The sequence below is a fragment of the Fundulus heteroclitus genome, chromosome 17, assembly GCF_011125445.2.
Source record: "Fundulus heteroclitus isolate FHET01 chromosome 17, MU-UCD_Fhet_4.1, whole genome shotgun sequence".
Lineage (NCBI taxonomy): Eukaryota > Metazoa > Chordata > Actinopteri > Cyprinodontiformes > Fundulidae > Fundulus > Fundulus heteroclitus.
The window spans coordinates 25,690,100-25,703,540 of record NC_046377.1 but is presented as its reverse complement, the minus strand read 5'-3'; the positions used below and the strand labels follow the sequence as shown (position 1 = coordinate 25,703,540).

Genomic DNA, 13,441 nt, shown 5'->3' with positions numbered 1-13,441 from the left:
ACCACTGGAGAAACTGGGTTTATCCTGGTTCTGGATTTATTCTGGTTCTGGGTTCATTCTGGTTTCGTTCTAGGTTTATTCTGAGTTTATTCTGGAACCGATGGAACCAGAAGCAGCTGCAGTCTGACATCTTTTCCTTGGTCAACTTTGGTTTCTAGTTTTTAGAAACATCGCAGGGAAACTGTTTCCACGTGAGGAGAAGCGCGTGCATGGAGCACATGGAGTCACGTCTGCCCACCCGCCACGGGGGCGCGCAGCTCCCGGGGCCAATTAATAAACGCGCCCCCGATACTAATCAACGCAGCACTCAGAGTGCGAAGGCGGAAGGTTTCTCCCCGTGCGTGACGCGGTGCTGCGTGGCGGACTCTCCCCCGACCCACGGGGATTCTCTGGCGACACGCCCCCACCCGCGGAGAGGAGGAGGAGGAGGAGGGAGAAGAGGAGGAGCAGCGTGAGTTTCCGCCTCTCCTCCCAGCAGCAGCACCTGTGTGACCGCAGAACGAGCAGCTGCGGCCGCTTTTCCTCCATCCGAACCTCCTGCTTGTCCGCACAGGTTCGGTTCGGTTCGGATTTTCTCCCCCCTGCGGAGCCAGAAGTGGTCACCATTCATGTACACCTTACCGCAGGGAACCACTGCGGAACTGGATCGGTAGACTGCAGCGTGTGCAGCCGGAGTGGACATGCAAATGTCGGACCGGTGCCAGGTTCGGGTCCGGCTTTGGGAAGCGAGATTACCCTGAGAGCTAAAAAAACTGCAGGAAACCTTCAGATCTGCGTGAACAGAGAGTCCGTGCAGCTTGTCTCCCTGAGGAGGTGAGTCTGCCTCACTCAAACAAACTGAAAGTGACTCCAGCAGCTGCTGATCACGGGAGCTCTTTGTTTCCACAGCGTTCCTTTCACCTTTTTACGCATTCGGTGCGTAAAACTCTGCTCTCTGGATGTCCTGGAGGTCCTAGCTCCACACTTTCAGCCCCGGATGCCCTCTTGTTGCTCCGTAGCTCTCTGAACCCCTCCGAGTCTCCGCACCGCTCCGGGCCAGCATGGCTGCAGGAGTCGCAGCGTGGATGCCGTTCGCCCGCGCCGCGGCCATCGGCTGGATGCCGGTGGCCAGCGCGCCCATGCCGGTTCCCCCAAAGGAGAAGCGGCGCGGCCGGGACGGACTGATCGTGCTGAACGTGAGCGGCACCAGGTTCCAAACTTGGCGGGACACGTTGGAGCGGTATCCGGACACCCTGCTGGGCAGCACGGAGCGGGACTTTTTCTTCCACGAGGAGAGCAACGAGTACTTCTTTGACCGCGACCCGGACATCTTCCGGCACGTGCTGAACTTTTACCGCACCGGGAAGCTGCACTACCCGCGTCAGGAGTGCATCTCCGCGTACGAGGAGGAGCTGGCTTTCTTCGGGATCATCCCGGAGATCATAGGGGACTGCTGCTACGAGGAGTACAAGGACCGGCGGCGGGAGAACCAGGAGCGCATCCAGGACGACGAGGAGAACGACCAGAGCAATGACCTGGTGTCCCCAGACGCCAGCTTCCGTGAGACCATGTGGCGCGCCTTCGAGAACCCGCACACCTCCACCATGGCGCTGGTCTTCTACTACGTGACGGGCTTCTTCATCGCAGTGTCGGTGATGGCAAACGTGGTGGAGACGGTGCCCTGCGGCGCTGCGCCAAACCGCATCAAGGTGATGTCCTGCGGGGAGCGCTACGCGCTGGCCTTCTTCTGCTTGGACACAGCGTGCGTCATGATCTTCACGGTGGAGTACCTGCTGCGCCTGCTGGCCGCGCCGAGCCGCTACAGGTTCGTCAAGAGCGTGATGAGCATCATCGACGTGGTGGCCATCATGCCCTACTACATCGGCCTGGTCATGACGGACAACGAGGACGTGAGCGGCGCCTTTGTCACGCTGCGCGTCTTCAGGGTCTTCCGCATCTTCAAGTTCTCGCGGCACTCAGCGGGACTGCGCATCCTGGGCTACACGCTGAAGAGCTGCGCGTCGGAGCTGGGCTTCCTACTCTTCTCCCTCACCATGGCCATCATCATCTTCGCCACAGTCATGTTCTACGCTGAGAAGGGCTCCGGCAGCAAGTTCACCAGCATCCCCGCAGCCTTCTGGTACACCATCGTTACCATGACAACGCTGGGGTAAGTGATGCTGACTGTGGCCCCTGAGGTGGGCGGGGTCTGCGCTGCGGGCTGAGAAGATGGCGGACATATGGGTGGAGATATCAGCTCCTCTGAGAGTTTCAGAAGGTCTGATCCACCAGAACCTAGCTGAGATGAGAACTGAGGGCTCTGAGGGGGATTTAGGAATGATTTAATCTAAAGCAGCGCAGAAATCCAGCAACCCTCTGGATGAGGTTCTGCAACTCTTCCGTAGACCAACGTCAAATCACACAGTTTGCAGGTTTTAGCAGCTGATCACCCTTTAATGGGACAATGATCACAGCTTTAGTTGCTCCTGAACCTGGATGATCTTCAGAAATCAGGTTCAAACAGCCGGTAGATCAGCATGAGCCTCATCCTGGAGCTCCAGTTTCCTCCACAAACGTCTGAGATCCGTTGGCTGCTCGGTCCCAGAGTCGATCTGTGTCCTCCAGGGAGGTTGCTGCTGATTCTTCTCCAAATCCCTCTTTCACTCAATCGTCCACGTTCGTCTGTTTCCTGGTTAACTTTAAGCTTTCCTCCATTACTTCCTGGTAACAGCCTGGTTCTGTTGAGCTGGAGCCCTGCAGGAGCATATTTTAAGGTAGAAATGTTTTGGGACCAGAGTTTCACCAAAGAATGTCCTGTTTGCAGGTGAGGAGTGGAATCTGTATTTATTCAGTCCAGAGAGGCTCTGCGGTCCAAACAGTTCTGGTTATCAGATTTAAATAGATCTGTACCCGTTTAAAGTGATTTTCTCTCATCTTCTGCTAGTCTGATCATGACCGTAAACATAATGAATGAAATGAAATAACTAGAAAAGCCGAGTAGAGCAGAACCAGCAGAACCGAACCATCTTGGACTGAAATCTGCAGGAAGGAAAGCATCTGCTTAAGTCCTGGAACACGAGAGAAACCGCTGCAGGTTTGTTCTGTTGCTCATCCCACCTGGACCTTTAGAGGAGCCTGTTTCTCTCTGCGGCTGCGTCTATGTGGAGCTGAACGCAGCGGTTCTGATGGTTCTGATGGTTCTAAAGGTTCTGATGGTTCTGATGGTTCTGATGGTTCTAAAGGTTCTGATGGTTCTGATGGTTCTGATGGTTCTAAAGGTTCTGATGGTTCTGATGGTTCTGAGCAGAAGCTTCTGGTCTCCTCCGTCCTTCTAGCTCTGCTGTCCATGGTGCTGAAACTCAGCTGCAGGCTGGGCCTCTGTTTGGGAGCTCTGGGTCCAAACAAACCCAGCTGGTTCTGGAGTGACCGGACCGGTTCCGTCAGACCAGAAGCAGCTGAGAGTTCTGTCAGAGACACCTGGGTCTAAACATGGAGCACATTTTTATTCAGTGTACCCATACAGTGCCGAATTACAGCACCAACAGGCCCGGCAGAACCCGAACAGCTGAATGTTGACTCACATGTTCTGAAAGTCTGTTGCTTCAGTCAGAAACTCCCAGCAGTAGAACCGGACCGGGTTCTAGACAATGTTCCTAAGAGAAAAAACCCAAGTTCAGTGCCTGGTCCTGAGTGCGGGTCAGAACCGTCGGTTGCATCGGTGGACTCCAAATCCTCCCATCTGGATCTGATCATGGGAACATTTTCTGTTTCCCATCTCGGGTTTCGGACCGGAGCTCAGTTCCAGGTCCAAAGTGTTCTAAAGGTAAAACCAGAACTTTCTGCAGCTGGACACATCAGGTCTCTGAGGAACAAAACAGCGTCTGTGCGCTGGGCCCGGTTCTGACTTAGCTGTGTGGTAGAACTCGTCATCAAATGCTGACCCAAGTCAATTTTATCCCTGAAATGTTTCCTTAACTAAAGTCAGTAAAATCTTCTTGAAATTAATATTTTTCCTTGATTCAAGCAGCTAAATCAGACTATTTACCAATAGAATAAGATGTTTGCACTTAAAATAAGAACAATTCATCTCCATCATCTTATCTCAGGTTCAGTTTATCTAATTATCTTATCTTAGGGGTAAAAATTCTGATTCCATTGGCAGATTATTTAGCTGCTTGAATCAAGGAAAAATTCTCATTTCAAGAAGATTTGACTTGATTTTAGTTCCTTTTTGCAGTTCTGAAGAATCATGGAGTCGGTTCTGGAAAGTCCAGATCAGCTCGTCTGTCGGTTCCGTCCTCCAGAACAGGACAAGTTCACATCTGGGTTTTTATTTTAATGTTATTTAATTAAGTCTCTGTGGAAACTCCACCTTAATTAGCTCGGGTCCAGTCAGAGGAACAAAGATTACCGTTCAGAACCGAATCATCAGGTTCTACAACAAATCCAACTTTGAGCTCAGTTTCTTTAAATCCTCCAGATCCAGTAGTTGTGGTCTGGACCTGCAGCTGATCTGGTTCTGATGGTCACTGACCGTAGCTAAAAAGCTGGATCAGGTTTCCAGGTTCCTGCTCTGATGTTCTGCTCTGGAGTTCAGCTGCAGACAAACAGAACCTGTGACGGGTTCTTCCATCAGTTCCTGGTTCTGACTCCCTTCATCAACCTGCTGAGTCACCAGAATCATGAGGGGCAGTTTGCAGCAAAGCGGATCAGAACCGGGAGGCCAAGCGAGGAACATTGGAAGCTCTCAGTGATGCTGAGCAGCTGGAAGGTTCTGCAGACGGAACATCATAACTCGTGTCCGGATCCTGCTGGGTTCTGTTATTTTGACATTGATGCAGCACTGAGGTGTCAGAGCTGCAGAATTCTGGACCAGTCCACTCAAAGGTTCTGGTGCTGATAAACTGATAAAGTTCTGTTCATTGAGACTGGAACAGAACCGGTCCCCTCAGTCTGAGCGGCTATGGGAACAGAACCGTCTATGGGAACAGAACCGGTCCCATCTCCAGAACCGCTGTGCTGCAGAGGCTCTGTCTCTGCTGCTGCTCCGTGTCACAGTCGTCTCTCTGTGGAACGGTTCCTCGTTAATGCTGCTAATTAAATTAATGCATCAGCTGCTGGGAACGCGCGCGCTGTGATTATGTTTAATGGGTTCTGTAATGAAGCCTCCAGGAGCCGCTGGCAGCAGGAGAACCGGCTCCACTAATTCTCCTGCAGATTCACTTGGAATCTGCGTTTTCTGGGTTCATGGTACGGCGCCGGAGCAGCAGGTGGACTAAAGCTGCAGGCAGGAGGTTCAGGAGGAGGTTCTTTCAGAACAGTTTAAAGTTCTGGTGACTCTTCAGTCTGGTTCACATGTTTCTGGGTCTCTACGGTTCTCCTATAACCAGCAGAGGGAAGATGGACCAGTAGAACCAGCACTGGAGCAGAACCAGACCGCCTGAATCTATTCAAGGTCCGGATCAACAGCTCTGCAGGTTCCACAAAGCTCCTTTAGAACTTTATCTGACGTTCCTCTCAGTTTTAGAGCTGAACCAGAACATTTTCTCACTCTGGGTTGATTCCAGACTCTATAGTGGTCCTCAGAGTTCTGCAGGATTTTATCTGGACTCAGGTAGAGTCCAGCCTTGATGAATTACCTCAGCAGCTTTCTAATAATAAGGAGAGACGCCGGTCGTTCTCCGCTGATTTTTCTAGAAAACTTTATTAAACACTTCTAGAAACCGTTACTTCCATAATCAGCTGCTCTGTGACGTCTCCCTCTGGTACCTGCGGGTCGCTCTGCGGTCCAGAACCGTTCTGGAACGTAGCCTTGGAACCAGGATTCTGTCATAGAGACAAAGATTGTTCTCATGTGTCTGGTTGGTTCTGTGGAACAAGGATTTTGGGTCTGAGCTGAACACTCTGGGCTCTGAGCGGTTCCTCTGTTTCAGCATCACAGCAGCTTCAGTAGAGGAACGTCTCCCCACCGGACCTCCTCTGGACCTCCTCTGGACCTCCTCTGGACCTCCTCTGGACCTCCTCTGGACCTCCTCTGGACCTCCTCAGGACCTCCTCTGGACCTCCTCAGGACCTCCTCAGGACCTCCTGTCCTGTTCTTTAAGCTGCTGAGGCTCACACAGACACCAGAATGGTTCCTGAAGGTCTAGATGTTCTGCAGCAGCTGGACCAGCAGCGTCTGAACCCTGAGCCCAAAGTGTCTGGGTGTCGGAGGAGACGGTTCTGATAGGTCCAGAACTCCTGTTAGGATCTGGACCGGCTTCAGATGAGAGAACGACCCACTGCAGATGTTCTCATCTGTCCTCAGACGCTGTTCCAGCTCTGATGACTGTAACGTTCTGTCCTCCTCTCTGAGGGACGGGGCCCCCAGGGGCCTCTGGAGCTGCTGGTTCTGATCCTGAATTAGGTTTCAGCGTCGGATCAGTTGGCCCAGAGGCGGATCAGCTGTCCTTGCCTTCCAGAACATGTGACCCTGCTCCAGTTATTTATTCATGGCTCCTCTCTACCTACCTGTTAGCTCATTTCAGCTGTTTGGATCCAGCATCTGGTGCTGGTCCACGTTGGAGGACCTTCAGGGAGGGTTTGACTGTAGATGGAGGAGAGGCTGGTCTTCAGCTCAGCTCTTCTCCACCGCCGACTGTAGAAGTTTCTCGCTGTTCATCTCCAGGAATCAGAGGAAGTCTGCAGGAGGTCCGGTCTGTGAAGACCATCAGAGCATCACGCTGTCCTAAAGTATCGCCTCCGAGGCTCATGGGTACTGTAGTTTTGCAGCCTGGGTCTAAAGTGAGAGGTTTTCACAGCAGCAGAAGACACATTAACGTCCATCAGGAGCCGCTTTCTGCAGCTGTGGGAGGACACTTTGACTGGTCCCCAGGAAAATGACGTCCCGCTCTGTCACACAGTCCATTTGTCCTCCCCCTCCCTCAGCGCAGAGCTTTTCCTCCGTCTCCAAGCTGTCAGCGTGTCCTCTCAGCGTTGTTCTGTTCAGGGCCATCAGCCCGTGTGTGCAGCCGTCACGCCGTCAACACGCCATAAATCCCGCCGGGACGCTGGACGCGTCCCGCTGTGGGGTCAGCTTGTTATTGGAGTTCATGGAGACCAGAATAAACCTGAGCCTCCAGGAAGCACAGAGCTGCTTGTGATGGAGAAACGCTGAGGCAGGAGGAGAAAGAGCTACACAGAGAGAGGGCTAAAAGTAGAGGATGATTACCAGAAGCAGGCGGTGAACGCTGACTTTCTGCCTCAGATCAGAGGAAGGAGAGCAAAGCTTACAGCAAATACAGCCAGATGTGAAAAAACAACGAGGCTGCAAACCCAGCAGGACACAGAAATGAACCACAATGACTAAAATATAAAAGCAAAATGTCTACAGAGTCCAAGAATCAAGATCTATCTAGTTCCAGAAACTGCCCTGAAACATCTGAGAGGATCTGCCATGGAGCTGGAGATGATGGTCAGCTGATCTCCAGGATTTAAACTCTCCACCATCTCCAGCCCCGCCGTGGCAGCGGCTCAATAAAGGCGGCGTTTGATGGATGGAGCGCAGCACCAAGCGCCTGTTTTCTCATTAAAACACAAACTCCCCCGACTCACGCGCAGAAATGTAAATCCATTAAGAGTCTGCAGGCAGAAGTAAATCTGCGGAACCTTCATTGCTTCCTGTGACTCTAATGTTCCACTGAGGAGGTGGAGAACGCCGGCTGAGTTCATTAGCAGAAGCGTGCGTGGAGGCGGCTCTGAGCGCGTCACACCTGAAGATCCGTCAGGTTCCTGCTGCAGAACGTGTTGCTGGACCTGCAGGAAGCCTAGATGTTCCTCATGGATCAGATCACTCAGGTTCTAGTGAGGCAGATTTATGAGTGTAGAACATTCCAGAATAAACACGACACAAAGTGCTTTATGTGAATAAAGATGGCAAAATAAGAGCAGAATAAAATGTAGAAAATTTTAACAAAATAAAACAGGAAGATAGAAACTAAAAGCAAATATTATAAACAGGTGGACTACAAAGTTAAACTAACGATGTTTCAGTGAAACAGTTTAACTAGAACAGTTAAAATCCTAAATAAACGTGTTTTTAACTTTAATTTAAAGGAACTCAGAGTTTCTGCTGGTTTACAGTTTTCTGGAAGTTTGTTCCAGATCAGTGGAGCATAGGAACTAAATGCTGCTTCTCCATGTCTGGTTCTGGTTCTGGTTCTGGTTCTGCAGAGCAGGCTGGAGCCAGAAGACCTGAGTGGTCTGGAGGGTTGATGCCCTGATAACAAGTCTGTGATGGATTTAGGTGCTAAGAACAAATACAAAGAGTCCGCTGGTGGCTGAACGAGGAGAACCCAGGAGAACCCAGGAGAACCGTTAGGGAACCTGGACCATTGGTCCCTACATGGTACCAGGAGAACCAACGTCTCCTGGACCTCTGGTCAACATCTTGAACGTCTGTTTCCTTCCCATCACAGTCTAACCCAGATATCCAGGTTCTGGCTCATAATAGTTAAGCTGTGACAACCTGGTTCTGGTAGAACCCAGTAAAATCTAGATATTCTGTCTGATTGGCTAGACCCAAATGTCCCGGTTCTGGAGTGACAGCCTCCAGAATCAGACTACATGAGCCAAACACAAGGTTCCCATAAAGGTTCTGCTTCTCTGGAATAAAATCTCAGCATGACGTACTTTCAGACACCATGGACCTCGTCATGGTTGTCAGAACCTTCTGGTCCAGTTGGTCCTGTTATTTTAGCTGGACTGCATTATGAGGTCTTCTCCAGCACCAGCCTCCTTCATATGGTGAGCATGGAACGGACCCGGTTCCTGAGGTCCATGACCGTCAGGTATCATCGTCTTCCTGCTGCCATGGTGAAGGTATCTGGCTCCTCTGGATGGAGATGGAGGTCCTACAAGGTTCCTGTGTTCATCTCCATCCATCTCCATCCATGGACCTTCTTCTCTGTTCCTGCTGGAGCAGAACATCCCACAGCATGATGCTGCCACCACCATGCAGAACCTCTGAGGCCAGAAGCAGAACCGCTGCAGCAGGATAACCAGGCACCACTCAGGTTTTCCTTCCACAGAATTTTCTCTTCTAATCCGGCGCCGTGCTGGAACAGAACCAAAGACCAGAAAGCAGAATCTGGACTCAAACCGGGCCTGAAACAGGACGATTCTTTTCTTAATCTGGGTTCTGCTGACCAACTGAAAGCCCGGTAAACATCCACATGGTCCACCGGGTCCACCGGGTCCACCGGGTCCACCGGGCCAGGTTCTGCAGCACCAGCTGATGTTTGTGTGAGGCTACAAGTACAGAACCAGCGGAAGCTTCCTTCCACCTGTCACAGGGTTCTGGCTGATCTGGACCCGCTCCAGCTGTGTACTGGCTCGGTTCTGGCTGATCTGGACCCGCTCCAGCTGTGTACTGGCTTGGTTCTGGCTGATCTGGACCCGCTCCAGCTGTCGGTTCTGTCTGATCTGGACCCGGTCCAGCTGTGTACCGGCTCGGTTCTAGTTGATCTGGACCCGGTCCAGCTGTGTACTGGCTCGGTTCTGGCTGATCTGGACCCGGTCCAGCTGTGTACCGGCTCGGTTCTGTCTGATCTGGACCCGCTCCAGCTCTGCACCGGCTCGGTTCTGGTCGATCTGGACCCGCTCCAGCTGTGTACCGGCTCGGTTCTGGTCGATCTGGACCCGCTCCAGCTGTGTACCGGCTCGGTTCTGGTCGATCTGGACCCGCTCCAGCTGTGTACCGGCTTGGTTCTGGCTGATTTGGACCCGGTCCAGCTGTGTCGGCGCTGAATGCTGATCAAATATTTAACCACAGCTGCTCCGCCCCAAACTCTGGGAACAAAGAACCGGGGAGGGATTGTTTGTTCTGGAGTATCGGGTCTCTGCACAGAACGTCTGGGAACAGGAACACGGGCCGTCAGAACCAGAGCAGAATTCACACCGTGTTCAGAACCAGACCTACGAGCAGCAGAACCCGAAACCGTAGACAGAACCAGGTTCTGGTAGAGCTGTGGACTCAATCAGCCAGTTCTGTTCAGAACAGGAACAGGAGATGTTAGAGAGGCTCTCTGGTTCCGTCAGAACCAGCTGGAGATGTTCTACAGCTGGTTCTGACGGAACCAGCTACAGAACGCTGCTCTGGTTTGGACCTGGAACCTGCAGCTGTGCAGAGGTCCAGATCAGCTTCATGGAGAGGAGGTCTCTGACCGGGTGGCTAAACGGACCGGGTCAGAACCGAGACGCTGATCGATGCTCCAGCAGAACCTTCCAGGATGTCCACACTGAAGAACCGGGTCGTTTTCCTCCGTCAGAGGTTCTAAATTCATCAGTCAGTCCTGCAGTTTTCAGAACCGCCGATTTATCCCCGACCTCACAACAGGGTTCTGCTGGTAGGTTCTGCTGAGAGGTTCTGCTGGTAAGTTCTGCTGATGGGTTCTGCTGAGAGGTTCTGCTGATGCATTTATAGGTATTTGTCTTTGGACACAGAGGAACCTGATGGAACCTGGGCTGAAAATAGGCGCTGGCACCAACTGGGTCACGCTCTGCTTAGACGGACCAGAACCAGAAGGTTCTGTTTCTCCGTCAGCTGCTCCACAGAGAGGAAAGAAGTGGGTCAGCCGGCCAGAGAAACCCGACCCAACAAGAACCAAACAGCTGGGATCAGATGATGAGGAGGTTCCTGTCTGAGCTCAGAACCTCAGAACCTCAGAACCTCAGGAGCTCTGCTCTGGTAAGGAGGCGTCACTGAGAACGTCACAGAACGTCACAGAACGTCACAGAACCTCCCTTTACAGATCCAGAGGAGCAGCAGCTCCACCCTGAAGGTCCGGTTTGGTAGATCACCAGGAGGCCATTCCTGGTCTGCCAGGTTCTCCACAGGTTCTCCTCAGGTTCTCCTCAGGTTCTCCACAGGTTCTCCACAGGTTCTCCTCAGGTTCTCCACAGGTTCTCACAGGTTCTCCACAGGTTCTCCATAGGTCAGGTGGTTCTGGGTAACGGGCCGCAATAAGCACGGTTCTATAAACATCCTCCACTGAGACGCCTCCTGGTCAGACTGGTGCTGATGAACAGCAGAGCTACAGATAATAATCATTTATAATAAATCAAGAGATTTCTCAGAATAATTAGATTTACTGAGTTGCTCCCTTTGGATGGAGGCGTCTCTCCATGGAGCTTGATCTGCTGCAGGAGGAACTGGTCTGGATGGACCTGCTGCAGCACGGCGTGATGTTTGGCCATGAAATCCAGGATTCTCAGAGCAAACGATGCGTTTGGGAAGCAAACTGCTCAGGAGGAGAACTTTGGAGTGATCTAAACGTTCTCAGAGGCTTCTGGAGGTCCCCGAGGGCCACACAGGCTCTCAGATGGTCGCCTCCTGGTGTCGCAGCAGCTCCGCTGGGTTTCCTGCACATTTCATCGTGACTGCAGGACGCCTGGAGCTGATGAGCTGATGAGAGCGCAGTAAATGGAAGCAAGGAGGAGGAAGAGGAAGAGGAGGAGGAGGAAGAGGAGGAGGAGGAGGAGGAGGAGGGAGTTTCCAGGGCGACCGCAGCTTCCCTGGAGCTCAGAGAGGTGATTACCCCGCAATGCAATTAAACTTGGCTTCCTCTGCCCAAATTAGAAAGCAAATGTAATAAAGTGTGTAAAACACGGAGAAGACGAGGAAGGAGATGTTTGTGCAGCTGGAGGAGCCTGGAGACGCCTGGAGGAACCTGGAGGAGCCTGGAGGAACCTGGAGACGCCTGGAGGAGCCTGGAGGAACCTGGAGGAACCTGGAGGAACCTGGAGACGCCTGGAGGAACCTGGAGGAGCCTGGAGGAACCTGGAGGAACCTGGAGGAACCTGGAGACGCTGCGGTCTGCTCTCAGCAGCGTTTTACTCACACGGCTAATGTGTCTAGAAACCTTCGTTCTTCATCTACTGTAGAAGCTCCCAGACTACCTCATCCAGCTCACCTGAGCTTTGTTGCCTCCACAGAGTCCTGGTTCTACCTGACACCTGCTCCCTACAGGTGGACACGTCCATAATTTAGGTCCTGAACATCAGATGGATCCATCAGAGCAGGATGGATCTGTTTCAGCTGCTTGGAGACATGAAGGCATTCCTTCAGTCAACACAGGACCACAGGTTTATCTGCTGGGAACCTGGAGGCTACACCTGGAAGCTGCACCTGGAAGCTGCACCTGAAGGCTGCACCTGGAAGCTGCACCTGAAGGCTGCACCTGGAAGCTGCACCTGGAAGCTGCGCCTAGAAGCTGCACCTGGAAGCTGCACCTGGAAGCTGCACCTGGAGGCTGCACCTGGAGGCTGCACCTGGAGGCTACACCTGGAAGCTGCACCTGGAAGCTGCACCTGGAGGCTGCGCCTAGAAGCTGCACCTGGAAGCTTCACCTGGAAGCTGCACCTGAAGGCTGCACCTGGAAGCTGCACCTGGAAGCTGCACTTGGAAGCTGCACCTGAAAGCTGCACCTGGAAGCTGCACCTGGAAGCTGCACCTGGAAGCTGCACCTGGAGGCTGCGCCTAGAAGCTGCACCTGGAAGCTGCACCTGGAAGCTGCACCTGGAAGCTGCACCTGGAAGCTGCACCTGGAAGCTGCGCCTAGAAGCTGCACCTGGAAGCTGCACCTGGAAGCTGCACCTGGAAGCTGCGCCTAGAAGCTGCACCTGGAAGCTGCACCTGGAAGCTGCACCTGGAAGCTGCACTTGGAAGCTGCACCTGAAAGCTGCACCTGGAAGCTGCACCTGGAAGCTGCACCTGGAAGCTGCACCTGGAGGCTGCGCCTAGAAGCTGCACCTGGAAGCTGCACCTGGAAGCTGCACCTGGAAGCTGCACCTGGAAGCTGCACCTGGAAGCTGCGCCTAGAAGCTGCACCTGGAAGCTGCACCTGGAAGCTGCACCTGGAAGCTTCACCTGGAAGCTGCACCTGGAAGCTGCACCTGGAAGCTGCACCTGGAAGCTGCACCTGGAAGCTGCACCTGGAGGCTGCACCTGGAAGCTGCACTTGGAAGCTGCACCTGAAAGCTGCACCTGGAGGCTGCACCTGGAGGCTGCACCTGGAAGCTGCACCTGGTAGCTGCGCTGGGACTGAGGCACCTTCCACATCACCACCAGCAGATGCTCCTCCAACCCAGCAATCAACCTTCTGCTCCTTTCCTGCTTCCCAACAGGAACCCTGAAGGTCAACCGTCCTGTTGCCTGTAGACTGAAGCGTCGACACGTTCTGGGGGTTCTGTTGGGTTCTGGGGCTCCTTAACTAGTTTATGGGTTGAAACAGAACCTGGAGGACTTGGCTTGATCAGTACAGACGTTCAGACCTTCAGGGGGGGAGTGTCTCCTGAGGGTTCTCCTGCTGCTTTAGTCCACCAGGTGAGAAGAAGCACCTGACTGAGGCGACCACTAAAGCGATGTTTTCGGTGCCTGTGTCCTCCAGGCTGCATGTAGGAGACATCAATAAAGACCCATTAG

General features: G+C 52.9%; 1 protein-coding gene across 1 annotated transcript in view; it reads left to right on the top strand.

The window, feature by feature from the left end:
• The first annotated feature begins 104 nt into the window (after nt 1-104).
• LOC105936085 (potassium voltage-gated channel subfamily D member 2) overlaps nt 105-13,441 on the top strand; it is a 34,000-nt gene continuing 20,663 nt past the window's right edge. The window contains exon 1 of the mRNA XM_012876729.3: nt 105-2,149. Within this exon, the coding sequence (XP_012732183.2) occupies nt 1,041-2,149 (1,109 nt within the window). The 5' untranslated portion in view covers nt 105-1,040. The remainder of the gene's footprint in view (nt 2,150-13,441) is intronic.